This window comes from Urocitellus parryii, chromosome 3, assembly GCF_045843805.1.
Source record: "Urocitellus parryii isolate mUroPar1 chromosome 3, mUroPar1.hap1, whole genome shotgun sequence".
NCBI lineage: Eukaryota > Metazoa > Chordata > Mammalia > Rodentia > Sciuridae > Urocitellus > Urocitellus parryii.
The window spans coordinates 134292461-134314636 of record NC_135533.1 but is presented as its reverse complement, the minus strand read 5'-3'; the positions used below and the strand labels follow the sequence as shown (position 1 = coordinate 134314636).

The window sequence follows — 22176 nt, the reverse complement described above, 5'->3', positions numbered from 1 at the left end:
TGTGCCAGGCGTCACCAGGGTGCAGTGTCCACTGCTCCTCTAGGCACCCACATGCCCGGGGAGGACACAGCCAGGGACACTAGTCAGAAGTCCCCGACATCCAAGCTGGAGAAAACCTCCACCCTGGGCAGCCTGCTGCCTGCTCCCTCTGCTCCTCCTGCTGCCCGACCCAGCGAGCCGCGTCAGGACTGAATGTGACCTCCAGACAAGGCTGGCGGGCGGGCGGGGGTGCGTGGCAGAGGTCCAGGCCCAGGAGGGGCGGGCCCACTTGGCACAGCCCCTCCTCTCCCTGTCCTGGCGTCAGCCACGGTGAGAACAGACAGGGCTCCAGAGAGGCAGCGCTCTCCCCGGCAGACTGGGAGCACTCGCTTCTCCTGCTGCCCCTCCCTGCCAGTTCCACCTGCTGTCTGCCCCCCACCTGCCCTGCTACTGAGCCACTCAGGCCCTCCGAAGGGGGCAACGAGTGGGCAGGGGATGGCTTTGTGTTCCAGGAGGAAGCTCGGGGTTTGAGGAGCCTCTAGCTGTTTGGGGTGGGGCAGGTCTGGGGCCACAGCTGCCTCTCCAGTCCTCTGAGACCTGGAGGACCAGGTCAGCCCATGCATGGGGACACCTGCTGAACAGCCCCCCCCCCCCCCGGTGGCTCCGGGAGGCTGAACGGCAACTGAGCTGGACTTTGGAGTGAGATCCAGGTCAGCGCCACCTCTGTGCCTCGGTCATCGACCTGCCCTGCTCCCTCGCTTCAGCTGTGCCACCCTGCCACAGAAGCCAAGGCAGAGGGTCCCTGGGGTTGCCCTGTACCAGCCCGCGCCAGGCAGAGGCAAGCAGCAGGTCCCAATGGGACCAGGCCCATCGTGCCGAGCCACACCATCCACACCATGTGGCATGGGAGGCCACCACCGTGTCACTCTTCCCATGAGGACCGGAGACTTTGGGGAGGACAGCCAGAGGCCTCCAGGGCCCAGGACAGGCAGGACAGGCACCGGCCTTGGTTTTGGCTCAGGGCACCACCAGCAGTCCCGGGGCATTCACACCTGCTGGGGGTGGGGACCGGCATTCTCTCAGAACCACGGGAGATGGCCCCCCCAGGGCCTCCCCTCAGTTGTAGTATCTTGGTGGCATCTGTCCCCCCTGAAATGGGCTCTTCTGTTCCATGCTCACGGTGGCTGTTCGTCTACCCTGGGGGCTTCGGACGCGCAGGAGGCACTAGGCAAAGAACTACAAGGTGCCAGGCACCCGAGCCCGAGCCTGGGGCAGCTGGCGCCCCGGGGGCCCTCTGCTCCTCGCCTGGGAAGTTAGGCTGGCAGGGCACCAGGAGGGTCCCCCTGCAGAAGCCACTCCGCCCCGCAGCACACTGAGCTGGCCCTGCGGTCTGGATTCCCCAGCTCCACTTCTAATTTCTAAGGAAGGAGTTTTACTTTGAAGAGTCGGGAACTAGGAAGTGAAATCACCCAGACAGGAAGTGAGCAGCCGCCTGAAGAGGGGGCGGGAGTGCGGGTGAGGGGCGCCCCTCTGCAGGGGTTCACAGGGGGGGGGGCGGGGGGTGTCGCCGGCCACAGGGACAGCTTCCTTGCCCACTCAGGGCCTGGGACTCCAAGCTGACATCCAAGAACCTCGACCGCTGCCCGCCCCAGTGAGGCAGTCCCCAGGGCTTGACGCTCCTGCAACAGTCCTACTTGGGTCCTCCCCAAACCTGGGCCAATGGGGCCTGCACAGTCCTGCCTGGAAGCCCACCTGGCCCTCCCACTGTGTCCCCGGGGCCAGCCGCCTGCCCTGGAAACCGGCGCAGACCCTGGTCCAGGGCTCTCCCCAGAGTCCAGCCCTGAGGGGCAGCAGGGCAGAAGGGGCACAGCCCCACCCCCGCCTGCCTGAGAAGCTCATCTGAAAAACAAAACCCCCGACCCAGCAGCCCTGCCTTAGAGGAGACCCCCACCTGGGGGGGGGGGGCAGCAGCACCAGCAGGGACAGAGCCCTGGGGACCCAGAACAGGCCCAGGCCCACCTCTGCTAGTCCTGAGGTCCACACCCCACCCTGCCGCCCACCTCCCCTCTGGCCTGTCCCCTCCTCAATGGCCTCAGGGTCCCCAAGGCCACCCCTTCCAGGACATCAGGAAGGACACAATCATTAAAATGCAAAGAGGCCTCCTGGCCCAACCTCGCTGGCTCTGCCTGGAGAACCCCAGGCTGCCCTTCCAAGGACAGGAGGCAGTGATGGGGACCCAGGGGACCCAGGGGACCCAGGCCACAGGGCCAGGCATCTCCTCTGAGGCCCCAGCTTGGGCTCTGCTGCATCACAGCATAGTGGCCAGGGCACACAGCATGCGGTCACCACTGCACAGGGGCACAGCTCTGGCCCTGCCACGCAGGGACCAACCTGGACACTGACATGTCCACCCCAGCACAGCAAGGGTGCCTGGCTGCAGGATCTCGACCCCTCCCCAGCCCAGACAAGTGTCCCCAGGTGTGGCCCAGGCTGACACGCTCCGGCCCAGCAGCTGACCTGCATCAGTCCCTCCCAGTGCCTCGGTCCCCAGCCCTGCCCATCGGCCTGGGTCACTCGCCCCCCAGGCCCGCCTGCCTGTGTGTGAATGGACACGTCGGCCCCCCACGTGTGAACCAAGGCATGAGCCCCAGCTGCCCAGGCCACGGGAGGTCGGCCTGGCGGGGCCTGTCCTCAGGGACAGCATGAGCCTCTGACCCAGTGCTGGTGGCCGGGTAGGACTCATGTCCAGGGCTATCCACAAGCTCCCGTCTCCCCTCAACTCCGTCCACCATGAGAGCCCCCAGGAGGGCTGAGGCCAGCGGGCTCTCCCCCCACGGCCTGGAGGCCAGGGAGGGGCAGGGCAAGGGCGGGGCCCACTCCTGCTCTGGGGGACTTGTGAGGCTCCCCACCCTCCACAACAGGAGGAGCAGCGGGCTGGCCGGGCCTCTAGCACCACAGGGCCACACTCTGGGCCAGGCTGGCTTTCCCAGGGGAACCAGAGTCCTGCATCCCAGCAGCAGGGGCCAGCTCCTCCCACCCAGCATGGCACTGGGCCCAGGGCAGATGGCCCTAACCTCATGTACACACCAGTGACCGTGGCCCCCAGGGCCTCCCATGCTCTCACAACAGCCCAACTCCACCAGTGACCCTGGCAACTCATCCTCGGGCTTCCGCAGCTCTCACCTGCACACGGCAGGCCCTCTGCTGGGCCACCCTCCCTCTCTCCTTACCTGGTAACCGTGCACTGGACTAAGTCCTCAGTCCTCAGGCCAACCATGCTTTAGAGGGCCTGGGTCCCAATCCCAGCCCCAGGACTCCACAGCCGTAATAGCAGGTCACCTCTCAGACCACCACTGCCGCACGCAGGTGAAGGAACTCCTCAGCACTCGGGAAGACGCGCCTCCCCCAGCCCCAGCACCCAGCATCCGGGCAGCGCTACCTGGGGCTGTGGGGTCCACCCTGGTGCCTTTCCTGGGGAGCCTTCCCTGGCCTTGGACGCCTCAGCGGTCCCCATACACCTGCTGGGCAGGCGCTCGCCCCAGCTGCCCCAAGGTGCGGTCCCTGTCAGGGCCAGACACAGAGGGGCGGAGCTGGAGCTCGGACCCAAGAAGGACGCTCTGCGGTCTGCACACTGGGCCGTGGGCACCACCCAAGCACCTGCTGCATACAGAGGACTGAGCGCACTTGGCTCAGGCCAGGTCGCGAGTGACGGGGACCTCGGTGCGCCTAAGGCACCCCTGCCCCAGCTCCTCAGCTAGCACCCCAGCCCCGGGGCAGCCATGCTGGGCTGACACGTCCCCATCCTGCCCAGCCAGAACCCGTGAGCCCAATTCAGGTAAGGGGCTTCTGCCAAGGTGGCCAAGACAAGGTCGTCCCTACAGGGAGGCACCCGGGCGCGGAGACACCGGGAGAGGCACGTGCCACGGGCAGCGGTCACCCCAAGGGTGGAGAGACAAGGCAGGCCCCTCTGGGGCTCCAGCAGGAACGGGCCCTCTGACACTTGATCTTGGACTTCTGGCCTCCTGTAGGTTCGAGATCACCCAGCCAAGATGAAGAAACAGGCACAGAAAGGTTGGCTGACTGGGCCGAGGTCACACAGCCTGGAGGTCTGGAGGCTGAGACAACTCTTCTCCTGCAGCTCACCCTGAGGCCAGGCTAGGAATCTTTCCAGATGCTTTGGCCAGCTCTGTGGTCCCAAACCTGGGGACACACAGTTGCTGGGCTCCTGGGCTCCTTGACGGGTGGGGACAGGCTTCCACCCCAGTGCCCTGGCTCCACGTGGATGCCATCTGCCTTGGGTACAGCTGGCTCGTGGGTCCTTCTCCTTCTGGGTTTCCGAGGGCCAGGCCAGGGCTCCAGGACACGCCCAGCCACCACACCCCACTGTAGAGAAGGGACCCCTGCCAGCACCTGGCTCCCCACCCCTACTTGGAACAGATGGCCGTGAGCAGCCACCCAGCCATGATCGTGAAGATCACTGTGATTCCCGGCAGCTGGGCACACTAGCGCTCCAGCATTATCATAAATGTCACTGAGCAGGCCCCACGCACAGGGACCCAGGGCCCTCGCTGCGTCTCTGCAGGCAGGACCCGGGATGAGCTCACCAGGCTGCAGACCCAACCTTGAGACGGCCGGGGCACCCAGGCCTCGGGTGACTCATCCCCGCCACCCTCCCGCCTCCAGGTCTGCCCTCCTGGGAACCAGAAGGCGGCCACCTCCTGGTGTCCAGGCAATGGCGGTGGGCTGCGGTGAGGGCAGAGACGCGCATATAGGACCCAAGAGGCCGTGGGCCGTCCATGCGGAGACCCCCATGCATGTAGCTGGGGTACTCCCATGGCCAACAGGTCGAGATCCCAGGACACACCTGTGGTCAGTAGCCGTGGGCCCTTCACCAGAACACAGGAGCCGCCAGAGACGGCCCCCCCACCCCCAAAGAGGAGCCAACGAAGGAGCACATGCGGCCCATCCCGTGGACACCTCGCAGTGGACCTGAGGACACCAAAGCCCCCGACACGGCTGGAGCAAGGCTTTCAACAGCGGGTCCCAGGGCCCAGAGCCATTAGCCCAGGGCGTGGCCGGTGCGGGCGGCTAATGGGCATGGGACTTGCTCTGGAGAGCGAAGGCTCTGGACTGGGGGAGGGCTTTGCTCAAAGCCACCGTAGGCTTCATTCCAGCCACTGCCATGAGCACGTGTCCCCCACCAGAACTCAGTGCAAAGGACTGGCCTGCTCAGGACGTGCAATGGGAGCCGCCAGGTGGACATAAAGACTGACATGGTAGCCCTAGCAGCCCAGACAGCGCCTCGATCCTCAAGAGGACGCAGGGCAGAGCCAGGGGTCCCGGGTTTTCCTCTGAGCCCACCTTTGGGAAGAGGGGCTGGTGCCCAGAAGGCCCCGAGGGGAAGGGCAGCGGTCCAGGAGTGTGGGGGCCGAAGGGTCCTCTCAGCTCTGTGGCCCCACTGGGCAGTTTCAGCCCTGGCCTCTCGGCAACTGTGCCAAAGTGTTAGGTGAGGGCGGGACCAGACAGCCGCACCCAGGCCGCTCCCGGGCACCAGCCCTCCCGGAGGCCACCTGCTTCACCGCGAGCCCAGACCCGCACCTCCTGCAGACGAGAGCCCCAGCCTGGCAGAGCCTGTGGATAAGAGCCGGCGGCCAGGGCTGCCCATCCCCGAGCACCAGCTCCAAGCCTCGGAGCAGCCCTTAGCCTCTGCTCCTGTCCCTGTTTATGATGTGGGACGGGGACAGGGCCACCTCCAGGTCAGGGGCAGGTAAATGATAGCCACCAGGCAAAGTAGGGAATGGGGCACTGCCAGCCACCTCAGCACCCGGGAGCAGGGGGAAGGGCAGGGAGTGAGGAGGGCAACAGACCTGCCCAGCAGCCTGGACACCCCTCCCACCCACAGACACCTATACCTGGACACCCGTCACCCACAGACACCCAGACACCAGGACACCTACACCAGGACACCTACACCAGGACACAAGGACACCTACACCGGGCACCCCCGTCACCCACAGACACCAGGCCACCCGGACACCCCGTTACCCACAGACACCGGCACGCCTCTCCTATTCACAGACACCTGGACGCCTACACCCAGACCCCCGCCCCCCTGGCGGAAGCCCGGACACCAGTCCCACTCAGACTCGCAAGTCAAAGCCCAGAGACCGGCCACAGCCTGTGAGTGGGGCTCAGTGCCAGGCTCGGGCCATGGGACCAGCACCAGGGATTCGAGCACCTGCCACCCAGCCTACCCTGGGGGCTGCACAGGTGGGCACTGGGCCCAAGAGGTGGACGACCTAGATCCATCCCCTGCACATCACAGGTCACCAGCAAGCTGGGATGGCATCCGCCCCACAACCCCCTGGCAATGCCAGATCTCAGTCCCATTTCCAGCTCTTCAGTGTGGGCCGTCCCCACCTGTCCCTGACATGTAGGTGGCCCCGTCCTCTCCAGGACTCGCCCTTGGGATCAGGGACATTGGCCTGGCACATATTTCCAGATGGGAGCACCTGTGCGCCCAGGAGGGGTCTCCTGTGCGCCCAGGAGGGGTCTCCCGAGCTCCGCACTGGAGCTGGCCATGCCCATGGAGACCAAAAGCCCTGTAAATGTCACTGGCCCACAACCCTAGTGGCCTCCAGCGAGCTCTGACCCCCTGGATCGCCCAGGTCTGCGCTGCCCTGTCCACAGAGAGCACAGAAGCAGTGCTGCCCGTGGCACAGCTGGCCATATGCTCCTGGCTGGGTCTCCACGTCACACGGGGTCACTCAGACCCTTTCTCTCTGGAGGGCGAGGGGCTCAGAGGGGCAGCAGCCCCCACCCCGGCCCTGGGCCAGGCCACGGGCGCCAAGCCCCCCCACACACACACACACAAGTGCCAGGGCTGCAGCCCACCTTTCTTGGCCGTCTCCATCTCCTCCTCAGTCCAGCGCGAGCTCTCGTTCATCTCCATAGAAGCTGTGGAGGAAGGCAAAGTGGTCAGCAGGTGCCCGGGAGGCCCTGCCCTGCTTCCCTAAGCCTAGACTTCCTCTCCTCTGAGTCTAGGAAGGGGCCTCAATGGTCACCTCCCTCTCTGACCCCCACGGAGAAGCTGCACTTCAGGTGGCCCTTCCCAGCCAGCACCCGCTGCAGCTCCCGACTCTCAAGCCACACACAGGGCAGGACCTGGGCTGAGTGGAACCACGGACCTCCACTCACAGCCTCCACTCACAGCCTCCACTCAGGGGACACTGGGACAACTGAAACCACTCCCTTCACCGGTGGGAAAACTGGAGTGGCCTTGGCTATGCTGCCTTCCCTGCCTGTACTCTGCCAGAACACGGTGGCCCCTGGGGATGGCCTGAGGCAGGGGAACAGGGTGGGCCTAGGTGGCAGCTCCCAGGGCCCGGTTTGCACTCAGGCTGGACTGTGCCCTGCTCCTGGGCTCTGCTGTTCCCAGGCCCGGCCTCAGGATGCCCGCAGCCCACTCCCGCTGGGACCTAAGGTCCCCACAGGCATGACCACCCCGGGTCAAGGACTCTGGTCCTGGAGAGTGGTCATGTTCTCCCAGGACAAGCCCAGCCCCTGGCGTCACTGAGGGGATGCACTTCGCCTTGGGCTGGGGCAGAGGTGGCCGCTCATCTGTTGTGGCCTTTACTCAGCCCCTCCTTGCTCCCGAGACATGAGCCCAGCTGTCCCTCCTAGCTGCCCTGAGGGACGCCCACTCCTGGACTCAGCAACAGAGGGTGGCCCACAAAGGCTGGCAGAGGAGACCAGTCTCAGCAGAGGTCATGTGGCCAGTGACCTCGATCTGGAGAGGCCACCCCAGCAGCCTCCCTGGAGCCCAGAGTCCCCGAGGCAGGTGGACAGGCCGGAGCCGGACTGGGCTGCAGTGGAGGCTATCTCAGAGACCAGGCAGGTGAGCCTCCACCGCGGGACTCCAGGCACACCGACACAGGGTGGCAGCGGGCAAACATCCAGGAAGCAAGTAGACCTGCAGCTGCTGTGCCCAGCTCAGACCCCAGCTACCTCTGTGACCTCAAGAGGCCACAGCCTGCCCAGCCTCGGGCAGCCCCTGTACAAAGCAGGTCCAAACTAGCTTCCGGGAGCCCCCAAAGAGCCTGGTAGGGCAGACTCCAGGCAGCCTGGAGGCCGAGCCTCTCCCCACTGGCCCACGCCAGGAAGGAGTCCTGGACAGAGGCCGGGCTTCACCTGGTCCCCACAGGGCTGGCCCCAAACACCACAGGGGAACCGAGGGGACAGACACGCACCTGCTGCCCCCTGTGGCGGACCTGGGAACTGCCACTCAGGCCTGGTCTCTGGCTGCAGGCTGAGCAGTGAGGGCCCTTCCTTTAGCTCAGGAGGGGAGGTGGGAGCTCAGGGGCTGCCAGGGTGGAGGCCGGGCTGCAGAGGGGTCAAGCCCAAGACCCGAAAGGGGCGGCAACTAGTCACCCTTCAGCTGCTGCCAGGATGTGGACCAGGCCAAACGGCAGAGCTGACCCAGGGAACCGTCCTCCAGCGTCACACAGGGGACACCCCGAGGCCCGCACCCCAGCACCCTCCGCGCTCTGCCCACGGGACACATCAGTTACCCTCGCCCCAGAGTGAGAGGCGGCACAGAGGACACGAGGCCCTGGGGCTGAAGAGCTTGCCCCAGGTCACACAGCAAGTCCAGCGGATAACGCTGGGACCTGAACTCTGGCCACCAGGACGCGGCCGCCTGCAGGCCACGAACTCAAAACCCACCCACCCGGCCCTCACCCAGCTCGGCGCTCTGCTGGGGGGTGGCCGCCTCCTCGTGGCTGGCCTCGTTGGCCATTGAGCGGGTGATGCGCCCTTTGCGGCGGCCCTGGCTGTTGGCAGTTTTGCGGCCTTTGGAGGCCACGGCCTCCTTCTCATCGTTGTCCTCCCCAGAGGTGTCCTCGGTCTTCTCCCTAAAGGCCAAGAGGAGACACAGGAGTGGCTTGGGGAGCACGGAGTCACAGGGCGGCTGGAGGCCTCGCCTTGCCTCGGAGCCAGGCTGGACTCTCCGCGGGCAGGGTCTGCAGCGCCACCTGTGGGAGGCCAGCCTCTCAGGTGATTTGAGTTACCTCCCTGGCTGGGCGAGAGGCGATTAGGCACAGCTGGGTCAGAGCTGTCCCCACCCTTCTCATCAGGTCCGAGGGCTTGTCCACGCAGAGGCGTGTCTGGCCACTGCCCCAAAGACCCAATTGTCACCCCTGACCTTGGGATGCTGCCCCCCTTAACCTTCATTGGATGGGATTTTCCCTGGAATTTTTTGTTCCCCAATAAAAGTCCACTCCCTGGTGTGTGCTCTCTCTCTCTCTCTCTCTCTCTGGTCTCCTCAGTAAACCTGGCTACCACAGTAGGTGGCTGGAGGCTGGAGCTGGGAGGAGCCGTCCTGGAGCTGGTTTAAAGGTAATTAGAGTCTTGTCTCTTTAATTTAAAACTCCCTAGCGTTTTCTCACGACTTGAACCTTCTTTCATGAACCCAGCGCAGGTCACAGGCTAGAGCCACCCACGCTCATGGACTGCCCAGCGGTCAACCTGGGCACTTGCTACATGGCCTGGTGCCCACCTCGGAGAGCACTGTCCAGCCACCACACCCCACTCTCCTGTATTGAGGGGACGGGGGGGCCCTGCAGGTTTTACACAGGCCTGGCCTGGTACAGGGGCCTCAACCTGAGCTGGACGCCCTTGGGGCTGGCTCAGGAAGGTGACTGTGCAGGTTGGCCACCGTGCCTGCCATTCGTCTTCCTGGACGGCCCAGCTGGGTGGCGTGGGAGGCCGGGGAGGCCAGCCAGATGTTCCCTGAAGCCACGCTCCTGGTGCCTGGCTCCCGGCTGCCCCCTCGCCAGCTGGCTGACTTCCTGCTCCCCTGGCAGGTAGGGAGGCGTCAGGCCCGGCAGGCTGTGCCTGGATGCAGCCCAGCCTGACACCGCTGTCTCCAGGGGAGCGCTCCAGCCACCCCCAAACCCGGCTCCCCAGACCTTCCCCCAAGGAGACTGGGAGCAGGTGGAGGAGAGGAGGGTGGGCGGGTGAGCAGGGCAAGGGAGAGCCTTACTTGACCAGCTCCTCCCTGTCGGTCTCCAAGTCCGGCTTCTCCTCCTCCTTCTCCGCCTCCTTCTCCTTCTCCTTCTCCTCCTTCTCCTCCTGGCTGCTGCGGGGCATCTGCTGCTGCTGCTGTTGCTGCTGCTGTTGCTGCTGCTGCTGCTGCAGCCCAGGGAGGGGAGATGGAAGAGCAGGGTGAGGCAGGTGCTCCTGCACACCTGAGCCCCACCGGTGGGTATGCAGTGGGCAGGGACAGGGGCAAGGAGATAGCCAGCAGTGGCTGGGGGCCGCTGGGCACCACTGGCATGCAGGGGAAGGAGGACCAGGCTCAGGACCCTGCAGGGGAGGTGTGGGAAGCACTGGCGGGGGCACCCTGCCTCCTATGCCCAGTGCCTTTGTGACCCTCGGTGAGAGTATTGACCTCTCTGTGCTCTGGTTTCTCCCTAACGGTGAGAACCATGCAAGAGGGCCTCGACCAGGGGCTGGAGGCCCGAGCCAGAGGCCCCTTACGGAGCACCAAGGACGGCATCTGGCATCCAGAGTTAGGGGGGGCACGAGGGACCCACCTGAGGGAGACCTGGGACCCACCCGACACCGAACCCCGCCTGCAAGGAGCTCAGGCCACCTCTACCCCGGTCTCCAGGTCTGTAACACAGGAAGGTGGGGGACGCCCCCTTCTCTAGAGTCTCCCGAAGCCCTGGGCCTGTGTGAGGCAGGTGGCCGCTGAGCCCGGCTACGGCGCTCCCTCCTGCGTGGGGTCAGGGAACAGGCCGCTTCACAAGGCGGGTCCAAGGGGCTTGGAGAGGCCAACCTCCTCACTGGGGACTACAGCTTTCAACTTTGGTGTCACTCGCATCGCTAGCGCTGGCCTGCTGACCTGCCCTCCAGATAGGAACTGAGGCTTCCTCCCGCACCCTGCCCTGCCCTCGCCCCGCCTGGTTCCTGAGGGCCACCCCGGCTCTCCTCAGTCACCGGAGGACTCCCTGCAGGTAGTCACCCCGCCAGGCCCTCCCCCTCCGAGAGCCAAGTGGGAAGGGCTGTGTGCCCCAGGCTCCTGACGTCAGGCTCGTCACATCGTCACATGGGGTTCCCAACCAGGGAGAGACCAGGGGAGGGTCTTGGGCCTGCCCCCTGCCTGTCAACGCGCAGGCTGCCAGGTGTCCTTGAGCCAGCACAGGCTCCCAGGGCGATGCCCAGCAGGCAGCACCTCCGCTGCAGCCGTCCCTGCAGGCAGGGGCCAGGATGGTGGCCCTGGTAACTCCACAGCATGCCCTGGTACGGGTGCCTGAGGTGGGCAGGGAGGGAACGGGGTGGAGGGGGGTGGCAGGACCCAGGGAGGGAGAACCGGGGGCCGCCTCGCAGGCCACTTCTGCTCTCGGCTCCCTGAACACCTGCACCCAGCACCAGAGCCAGGGGCACGTCACGGAAGCCTGGCCACTCAAGGCCGTCCTCAGCTGTGTCCCCCTCTAGAAGCTCTTCCCTCTGACCCTCCCAGTGGGGGCAGGGGCCACATGGCCCTCAGGTCACCCCCTGATACATCTGCCCACTGTCCCCTAGGCCAGACGGATGGGGCTCACTGACACCTCAGGGCTTCAGCCATGGGCCTGACACAGCGGATGTCCTCCCCGCACAGCCAACTGAGTCTCACCTGGTGGCCCAGGATGTGTGACCCACGGTCCCCAAGCCCTGGCTGGGTCTCCCCTCACCACGCTGGCCAGGACATGAGGCATCCCTGTGACCCCTCTCTGCCGTCCACCCCTGGAGGCTCTGCTGGCCCCTGATAGGCCTGCTGTCACCGACCACTGGAGGCCAGCAGGACTCCTCCACCTCAGTCTATTTCACAGAAGAGGAAACTGAGGCAGCGGGAGGGTGGGCACTAAGCTGGCCACCAGCAGGGCCAGGGCTCACAGCAGGTCCACATGCCGCCCCCCGCTCTGTGTCCCCACAGCTGCTCACAGGGAGAATGGCCAGGCAGGCCCGGCCTGAGGATATGCCCTCCAGGGCGTGACCATGGGCCTTGGGCCTGGCGGTCACCTGGAGGCCTGCTCCCCTCTCCCGCGGACCCAGGCAGCCCCGGAGGCCCCACCACAGTCCCCACGAGGTGCAGGTGGGCGCTGCTGGCTCTAGCCCCCGGGCCTGAGGCTCTACCCATGAGACCACAGACGCGCACTGCTGGACGCAGGGGCAAGCTGCAGAGTCGGCCGCCTGGGCACACCTCACACCAAGAGCACCAGGGTCCCCGGCTGGGTAGCAACCTTTATTGGTTCCACTTCCCAGGCCATCCCAAGGGCACCCAAACTTGGGAGCTGCGACTCAAGTCCAGGGTGGACACATGTCCTCTAGAAGGACCAGGCAGGGAGAAACTCGGCCCGTGGCTGGGAGGACCTGGCCGCGCCTGCCCAGCTCTGCTCTCCAGCCTTCAGGCAGCTGGCCCCTCAGCAAAAGTGGGTGGGTGGGGGGCAAACTGCTGGGCACCAGTCCCGCCCCCTACAAGCCCAGAGAAGAGGCAGATTCCCAGGAGGACGGGGCTATGACCACTGCTGGTCCTCGGACCACAGAGGGTCAAGGACTTCAGGGTGCGCTTCTCAGGGCACATAAGGGACCCTTGCCGGGGCAGCCCTGCCACCCGTGGGAGCCTGTACCCCACCCAGCATAAGTGACCCCAAGACAGCCCCAGGGTGCCACACCCACAACCCTCTCCAGGCAGAGGCCACGCCCACCATCAGCCAGGCCAACTGTGGACGGTGTGCCCAGGGCCCGGTCAGGGAGGTCCCCAACCACACCACAGCACAGCTCTGCGGGAAACCCAAGCCGACCCACAACCTTGGGAATTTCCCCAAGTACCCCGTTTCCCACAAAAGGGACTAGTAGGAGCCAGCCCTTGGCATCTGGGGAGGCTGTCACCTCCTCCTCCCAGAATCCTGGTGTCACCCACCTTTGGAGAACACCAAGACCCAGATGGGCTGAGGAACCTGCCCGAAGTCACAGCAAGGGGGCCCAGTCCCTGGCTGGGCCTCCCACCTCCGCCTGAAGGACTATGGGCTCCTTCCCACATCACTGAAGCCAAAGGACATCACCACTTGGTGACCCCAAAGGGACACCAAGACCAACCCTACAAAGCAGGCACTGAAACTGAGCAGGTGGGGGACAGGGACGGGGCAGGCAGAGGTTCCCAGCTGCCAGGACAGGAAGGGACTGGGGAACAGGCCTCTGGGCCAATCCCAGGCTCAGGTGATGCAGGAGAAAGGGGTCACTCGGGGAGGGCCTGCGTATGCTGCGGCATGGAGCTGGGGAGATGCCCGCCCGCTTGCCAAGTGCCACCCTGGCTCAGGGCCGGCAGAGCCCAGGGGCTTTCAGAAGGTGGGGGAGGGACTAATCTTCCCTGGGGGAAGATGGAGGGAGGGTGGGGGGTTCTAGGAGACTGAGGAGGGCATAACTTGAGATGCCCTGGTAGGGGCTCCCTGGCAGAGGGCTTGCTAAGCATGCGCCAGCCCTGGGCTGCAGCACCCCCAAAATACAGGGACCCTCAGAGAGCTCGCTCCCCAAGCCCATGAGAGTGACACCTCACTCCTCCAGCAACACCCTGCTGAGCACCCCGGGGCCTGCCACTACACAACATGAGTCCCCGGGGTCGGCCTCAGAGGGGGAAGGGCCGGGGTCGGGCCGGCAGAGGCAGCTCCTGTGGCTGCCCAGCCTCCGGGACCTGCTCATGCCATCTAGGGGGTCTTTTAATAGGGGTGTGACGGAGCCAGCAGGCACCAGCCCGAGGGGGTTAGGGTCCGGCTGCTGTGTGGCCAGGACAAGGCCATCACTCACAGGAACACCACCTCAGGACCCTCATGTAACCATGTCCACCGTAGGCCATGGACACAGCCCGGGCCTGATCTTCAGGGTGGACCGTTTCTTCCTCCTCCGCTCTCCCTGCTCCTCCCTAATGCCTCCCTCCCTAATCTCATGGGAGACGGGGGCACCTTTCTTCCTGTCCCTGAGCACCCACCCGCCCAGGAACAAGTCCCCCAGAAGGTCTCAGAAATGATTCTCCCACGTCAACAAGTGCATGTCAACCCCGACGGGGTCCTGGAATGCAGGCCTGGGGTCACCTCTGTGAAAGCCCCTGTTCCTGCTGGCAGCGGAATTCAGCCTTGGGGACAGGAGCAAAGCAATGAGCCTTCTTTTTCCTTCTCTCACAATCTCGCCCTCGTGACCAGATTGGCATCAGGGACAAGGCAGGAGCTGACAGCAACAGAGAGCCCAGAAGACCAGAGGTGCCCACACCTGGGGGCCTGGGCTTGCTCCCAGCCACCTCCCAGGGAGCCCGGCTATTCTCTGCCCCTGGTCCCTGTGCCAGCCCCACCATCAGTGGGACCAGATGTGGAGGTGGCTGGGGTGTCCCCTTCTAGCCCATCAGTGATGGGGGGCCTGGAGAGTGTGTTCATTTACACCGTGCCAAGGGGCACCTGTAGCAGCCGGGGCAGCCGCAGGCCGGGCACCAGCATCCCGTGAGGGAGGTTCAGCATCTGCCCACGCGATGTGCCAAGGCGCCACCTATGTATTTATTGGCAGTGCCTGGCCGAGCTCAGGGCCTCCGGCTGGGCACGTGCTCCATTTTAAACTCTCAATCAGATCCTCTTGGAGGCCTGGATGAAATCCCTGGTCCTCACCTAACACTGGGTGCTCTGGGCCCCTATCCTATTCCTCAGGGGTGCTCTCAGGGCTCACCTGCCTCCTTATGACCCCACAGTGCTCCTGCCCCAGGGCCTTTGCACTCCCTGTGCCAGCAGCCTGGCTCTGCCTATCACTCAGGTCTGAGCCCAACACCACCTCCTCAGGGCTGCCCTGCCCCCATCCCTCCTGGCTCTGCCTCTTCTGCAGCTCTCACCTCAAAGCACTGCCCTAGCTGCTGCCCTGCGCTGTCACCTCCTGGGGGCGTCAGCTCCAGGACTTTCATCCTGCTTGTGGGGAGTCCCCTATCAAGGACTCCGGAATCACCCGGACAAGCCGCCAGCCCCAGGGCCAGACTGCTGCCTGTGAGCCCATGGGCCCCTGCATGCTGGCCTGGCTCTGGGCAGCCCAGCTGGCAATGCCCACCTCTGGGCCCTGGAGCTTGACAGGGGCCCTACCTGGCAGCACCTTTGGGCTCCAGCCTCTTCCCTCTCGGCCGTGGTCCACCAAGGACGGGCCGTGGGGCCTTGGGCTGAGCCTGGCCCACAGGAAGGCCACGTCCTCTCAGCCTCTCACTCGGCCACCCCAACCGCTTGCTCTGTCCCCAGGCATGGCTCTCCTGCCCAGAAGGCCTCCCTCAGCCCAGCTGGGAGCCAGTGTCATCTGCCCCCCTCGGCCCTAAGGCTGCAGGGTCGGTCCAGTTAGCCTGTGGGCCCACCCTGGTCCCCGGAGCTGTCCACAGCGGCAGGCACACTGGCCCGGGCCTGGGAGCTGAGGCCTGGCCCGCCACCCGGGCCCCGCCACCAGGGATCCAGAGCACTGAGGTGGCCAGGCTCTGGGAACCAACATCACCACAGTGGCCGCCTGCCCCACAACAGCCTGCCAGGGCACACTGTCCCTGTGTGCTGCCCAGGACTACACGAGGGAACAGCCTCAGGAATAGGGTCACCTGTCCCTGGGCAGGGAACGTGGAGAGGTGGAGGCTGGGTGGGAGGACCGTGGGGCAGGGCTCCTGCAGAGTGACACCACAGGACCAGGACCACAGAGACAAGGAACAGAGGCCGGGGCTGAGGGTCGGGCTGGTCAGTGTAGCCCTGCTCTGCGGTCAGCAGTGGGGGGGTGGACAGGAGACAGACACGAACAGGGCGCTGGAGATCAGGGTGTGCGGCCAGACGGCAGCTGGGCAGTGGGCCTCCGCCCCAGCTTCCTCCCTCGGCCAGCAGCCCGGAAGGGCAGGCCGGGACGCAGGAGCCAGGACAGACCTTTCCTGTCCCTATGTCCCGTCTCTGTGGGAGAGAAGGTCACCGGGAGCTCTGCCACCCCCTGGCCTCCCAGCTGGCCCCTCCTCCAGGGCCACAAGAGAACACTCACCCTCAGGGACATGCCACCCTGACCACGTGGTCCCATGGCCGTGGGAAGGCCTCGGTGACTGCCCGGGCCTTCCTGTTATGAGCAGCAGCCAGGCCTGCTTGGCTCCCTGACCATGGGCTCACTGGGCAGCCCGGGGCCTCCTGAGCTCTGGCTTTGCAGTAGGTGGAGTGGCCAGGCCTGGCCTGTGAATCACCAGCTATAAACCTCCGCCATCACCAGCCCGAGAGCTGGCCCACATGGCCTGTGACTCACCACAGACAGCTGGGCCCTCGAGCCCAGGGGTGGCTGCTGGCCCCGGTCCAGCCTGTGAGTTCACTGGCCACTGCCAGGGGCCAGGCTCCGGGGGTGGGCTGGGGATCTCCTGGGGCTGGCAGGAGGAGCTGCCTGGGCATGCAGCTCCCTGGGCTAGACAGAGGCTTCTGCATCGTACACTCGCCACTGCCCAGGACCAGCCGTAACCCTCACCCACAGGGCAGTGGACACCATGGCGGGCCTGCTCCACGGGCCAGAGTGCAGGCGGCCACGGGCAGCAAGTGTCAGAAGGCTGAGCTCAGACACCACTGCTCAAGTCTCAGGGCCCCGCAACCTGTCCCCACTTGCGGTGTGCAAAGTGGCCCTGGAGTGACGACCAAGCAGCTCTGGGGCGGGGCACCCAGGGGCCGGGGGTGGGCCGACTGCCGAGCTCTGGCCTGGTGGGGACGCCCAGGACAGTAGCCTGTGTGACGTGGTGGCGTCCTGCTGCCCGGGCGTGGCCGAGAGCAGGCTCTGACTGTGCTTGACACACAGGCGCCGTGAGGAACAGACTGGCCAGGCCCCCAGAGGAGGGTGGGCTGCCCATCGGCAGCCTTCGGCCCCACCAATGTCCCTCCTGCCCGGGGCTGCCTCCCTGGCTGGCCACTGGCTGTCAGTGCCCCAGGGGACATCCAGGAAGGCTGCTCCAGAGCCCCTTGGTGGCCAGGCTGGGTGAGGCAGCCAGGGCTCTCCACCGCCCACCTGTGCTCTCCTCAGGGCAGCTCTCAGGCCTGGCCTGCAGGGTCGAGGGCAGCTGGCAGTCCACATCGCCCCAACCCTGCAGGTGACTCCAAGGACAGAGAAGGTCCGCAGGCCAGGAAAGGGCACAGCCCAGACGGCCCCCGGAGTCACTCCTGCCCCTCAGAGCCAACCCCAGCCTCCCACTTCAACCACTGAGCCAGGAGTGGCCAAGACAGGGACCTCAGCCTCTGGGCCTGGGTGATGAGCCAGCCAACTAGGGACGTGTGTCTTCCACCATATGACACAGGGACCACAGCCTGGGAAGGACATCACGCCTACTGTCAGCACCTGGGAAGTCCCACCTGCCCACCTGGTATCCGCCTCCTCAGCTCCTGTCCGCACAGTCTGGTGTGTGAGCACGGCTGGGCCAACCTGCGGTGGCCGTCCTACAGCACCACGCTGCTTCTCCTCTAAAGGGGGCGTCTAGCAGCTCTGGCATGCAGGGTGCCCCGGGTGATCACACACAGCCTGTGCATGGGACAGACGTCTCTCGGGGTAGGCAGGTCCCCGGGGAGGTAAAGCAGAGGCCCGCCCATCCAGTGGCACCTGTCGTGCTGATGAGCAGAGTGAACACTGGTGACCAGCTTAGCACTGGTGTGGCCTGGGCCATGACCTCATGTGGCCACTCAGGAGAGGGGACAGGCATGTGGACGGGGCTCTGGAGTCTGAGAAGGAGACACAAGGAGAGACAGAGGGGCAGCCACAGCGGTCACAGGGGAACCTGGGAGCAGAAGGGAAGGAGGCGGGCAGGTAGACAGGCAGACGGACAGGCAGACGCTGCCAGTCACAGGGCCCGAGCTTGTCCTCAGGCACGAAGATGCAGGTGTGGGCTGTGGCCAAGCCACTGGCCACTCTACCTGTGTCTCGCCACAGGACCCAGCCCGGCCCTGCCCCTCCAGCGGCACCAGCCACCAGCCTGAGCTGGCTACTCTGTGCTGAATGCCACCTCCCAGAGCGCAGGGCGAGGGCTGGAGTCTGACCCAGGGGCAGAGGCCCCCGGGGAGCCCCTCCACGCCCGGCCCCATGTGAGTGTGTGAGAGGGTCCTCACAGCACCTCCCCCCGCACACCCAGGCAGGACCACATGGCCAGGACCACCATGCCTTCTGCTGCCCCGGTCCCCATGTCACCTCTGCAGCCAACAGCGCCCCTTCCCCTCCTGCTGCAGGCCAGCCCCTGGGATCCACCTGAGGCTGCCAGGTCTCCCTGGACTCCAGCGCCCATGGGGGTGCCCACAGTTCTGGCCAAGACCACCCGGGCCTCCTGCACGGAGAGAGGACATGGACAGAGGGAAGCTGACCTGTGGTGCAGCCACCCACCTGCTGAGCTCCGTGCCAGGGAGAGGCCCCCCCCTTCGCCCTGGCCCTGCCCTGGCCCGAGGCCTCCACGGCTCACCTGCAGGTCAAGGCAGGGGGCTATATCCTAGCTGGAGGGTGCTAGACACGCCACTGGCCCAGAAGCCCACAAAGGGAGGAGAGCACCAGGCAGCAGGAGGCAGGCAGGCAGCCTGTGCCCCACCAACCAGTGCTCAGGCCACCAGGATGGCCAAGAGTCGGTCAGAAAGAGGGGTCGCGCAGCCCAGCTTGCCTGGAATGCCCGTGCCCACTCACAGGCCTTGCCACCAGGGACGGACAGCCTCACCGCACATTAAGAAGCCGCAGGTGCTGTCACTCACAGCATCAGCCACCTGGAAACCACCACTTCCCGCACCTCCCCCTCATCTGTGCCCTCACAGCCACTACGCCAGGCCGCATTTGTCCTTCGGGTGTCTGGGAGGATGACCCAGCACGGGGCAACAGCCAGGTCAGCGGATCTGCCTAGCACAACAGCGGTCCTGGGGTTCAGGTGTAGACGGGGAGGGGCCAGCATCTCTACCACAGCCAGGCTGATCAAGAGGGGACATCCCTGAGACCCTCCCGCACACAGGGACACAAGTGGGGGCGCTGCCCTGTGTGAGAGTCCAGGCAGAGACAATGACCCTCTCCTACCGTCCAGGAGCCCCAGGACCCCCAGGCCAGCCTGGCCTCTGTCTCAGGTCACATGATCCTTGGGCCTGTCCTGGGGGCTGGCTCGCAGTCTCGGGGATTCCTGTGACCTAAGATTTAAGATTAAGATTAAGCTTCACCTAAACCCAGATTTCTAGCCCACCATCAAAGACTCAGAGACGGCAGCTCAGAGGGCACAGAATGGGCTGAGCTGGATCAGGGTGCAGGTCTCTGGGGAGCCCCCACCTGGCCAAGCCCCGCCACCTCCCCAACACACGGCGAGCGGGAGCACATGCTCCCGGCCTGCGTCCTGTGGACACCAGCTGACGCCAACGGGGCAAAGGTAGTCCCGTGTCTCCTCATTCACCTGAACCCCAAGAGGTCCTGGCCCTCTTCTGCAGCCCCCTGCTCTCCCTCAGGTCCCCATGCCACCTGGGCCACCCTCTGCTCCTTCTGGCCGGGTGGGGGCTGCTCATCAAGCTCACCCTGGGGTCCCCCATCGTGTCTGCTCTGCACGGCCAGCTCAGAGCCCCCTGGGCCCAGCACACGGCCAAGTCCACAGCGTGGGTAGTCAACGTGAAGGACGTTTCCACAGAGGAGGGGCGTCCAGCATGGGAGCCACCACACTACTGGGGCCACCACGTCCTGGTTTTCCCCTGCTGGGCAGGGCAAGCAGGCTGGCCAGCACAGCTCTGCAAAACCAGCCGGGGAAACCCCAGCCACAGACCACATGCTGCCGTCCTTTAAGGACCCCGGGGACAAGGACAAGGGCTCAGTCCTGAGCATTTCGGAGGGATGTTCAGAATGCAGCCAAGGTGGCTAACTCCCTCAAGACTCACTTCCTGCCCGAAGCTCTGCTCAGAACGAGGGCGAGTGCCTACTTCACATGGACCAGAGAACCCCACTTGTGAAGGCCAGCTCGATGCCCACACAGTCCAGGGAAGGGAGGTTGGTGAGAGACGCCCGCCCCTGCCTCCATCCAAACACCAACAACCCAGAATCCCCTCCAAACGTGTCGCCGACCCCGAAACCTTGACCGTGTTCACGGAATGTTTTCCAAACCAGTGCTCTTGTCTGCCACCCAGGCCACTGGGCTCCTGCCGCACAGCTGCCATGGCGCCAATGGCCTCAGCCACGTTCCAATAAAACTTTATTTGCACAAACGGGTAACGGGCGGCCTGGGCCCAGCCTCTGGCCAGCCCTGTCCCAGCATGACCCTCCAGCTCCTCCTAGGCAGGGACCCTGGGGAACAGCGGCCCAAGACTGGCTGTTTTTTCCCTCAAATACACACTAAAACAAACACAGCAAGCTGTTCACATCTACAGCGCCTGTGGGCCACCCCTAGATGTCCAGGGATGCTCACTTGGGAATGGGGTCTTTCACCTCAGGGACCCCCCCAGCCAGGAGCCGGGGAACTGGCCAGGCTGAGAATGTAAGTGGCCGTTTCTCTTGGGCACTCGTCTCTGCTGCTGGGGACACTCCCAGCAGGACAGGCATCCCGGAGGGGTTCTCCCCAGACCCACCATCACCGAGGGAAGCCGGGCTGCAAGGCTGCTGGGCACAAGCTCGGGCAGGCGTGGCCGCCCAGCAGGTGGCCAAGTCTCCAGGGACGCCGCCCACACCTCCTCTCACCTGGCTCTTGCCTCGGCGCCGGTAGCTCCGCCGCACCAGGCTCTTGTAGTTCTCGTTCTTCTTGGTCAGGTAGTAGTAGAGGACACACTCGGCCACCGTCTGCAAGACCGAGGGCACAGGTGGGCGCTCAGAGCAGGGGCCAGAGCCAGGCGCCAGGTGAGAGCATGGCTCTGGCACAGACTGGTGGGTGGCCACAGGCAGGTTGCCTGGCCCCTTGGGGTCTGCACACTTCAAGGGGCCGTCAGGAAGACCAGCCAAGCTGTCGCAGAAGCAGTGCACAGGGCCGCGCCTGGCCAGGAACAGGGGCCCGCGGGCTGCAGGTTCCTTGTGCTGACCATAGAGCTATTAGAGGCGCCCCCTCTGCTGGCGCAGAACAGCCTCCCACACCTGCCCAGACAAGGCCAGGGCTCCTTTCTCTCGCCGCAGCTGCCCCTTCCTGGAGCACCAAGCCACGCACATGGGGTCCATGTCACCCTGTCTGCTTCCCTCCCACGTGAGCCTGCGTCTGAACCCCAACAGGAGCCACGGACACCCTCAGAGGGCATGGCCCAGCCCCCCCAGGCCCAGAAGTCCTTCCTGAGGTTCAGGCCAGCGCCAGGCTAGGGTCACCCGGGAAGCCAGTCCACAGGCCTGTCAGGGTGAAGCAGGCCAGACCCCAGCCACCTTAAACAAGAGCCCCCCCATAGGCCAGACGTGCCACACAGAGGCTAGCCCCCGCAGCCCCTGCCCACGCTGCCCACCAACGTGACCTTAGGCAGGAGTGTCACATCAGCGTTTGCATGTCAGGCCAGGTGCTGCCTGAGCTCCGGATGATGAGAGCTCTGCGCGGCTGGTGGTCCCCGTGGCCTGCCCCGTGTCAGGCCAGGCTGTCCACCCGCCTCCCAATGGGCACCTCCTGTCCTGACCCCTCTGGAAGCTGTCATTGTCATGGGGGGCCGCCATGAGGCCAACTCTTCCCCCAGAGCCCTCCCTCCCAAGAGGGACTGCTGTGGCCGGCTCTGGACACCCTGCCCCGCCTCTGCACCAGGACGGGCGCTCCCTGGGAGGGCGGCTATTTATAGGGCGCTCTCCACACACTGGTTTTTCCGGCAGGCAGAGCTGCCTCCCAGCGCCCATCTCCTCCTTGTATGGTCGTGTGCCATCGGGGCTGACACTGGGAACAACTGCTGTCCTCCAAAATAACCGCCTGGATCCCACACCCAGGGCCGGGCTCCGGCCACCACCCACGAGCCCGGGGCCTGGGAGCAGTCTGGTGCGGAGCTGGGGGCACCGGGTGCCCACCCCCAAGGAACAGGATTCATGGCACTCCAGGCTTAAACTAGGGGACAAAGTGGGACTCCAGCAGGCTTGTCCATGTGGACTGGGACACGTCATCCACACACCTGGCCTGGTGTCTGGGCATCAGAGAGCTCAGTGACCACGACAGGGGCCTAGAGAGCCACTCCACCAGGGCTCTGGGAGGCCCACGGCCCCATCCACAGGTCTTAC

General features: G+C 65.2%; 1 protein-coding gene across 16 annotated transcripts in view; it reads right to left on the bottom strand.

Annotated features, from left to right (window-relative positions):
- Positions 1-22176, bottom strand: part of Ncor2 (nuclear receptor corepressor 2) — a 138499-nt gene that overhangs the window by 42317 nt on the left and 74006 nt on the right. For 11 of the 16 annotated variants that reach the window (XM_077796068.1, XM_026402991.2, XM_026402993.2 and 8 more), the window contains 4 exons: positions 20689-20787; positions 10022-10170; positions 8719-8891; positions 6874-6936 (listed from right to left, as the gene is read on the bottom strand). In XM_077796068.1, coding sequence (XP_077652194.1) covers positions 6874-6936; positions 8719-8891; positions 10022-10170; positions 20689-20787 — 484 coding nt within the window. The remainder of the gene's footprint in view (positions 1-6873; positions 6937-8718; positions 8892-10021; positions 10171-20688; positions 20788-22176) is intronic. The other 5 variants (XM_077796072.1, XM_077796076.1, XM_077796074.1 and 2 more) reach the window with 1 other exon arrangement.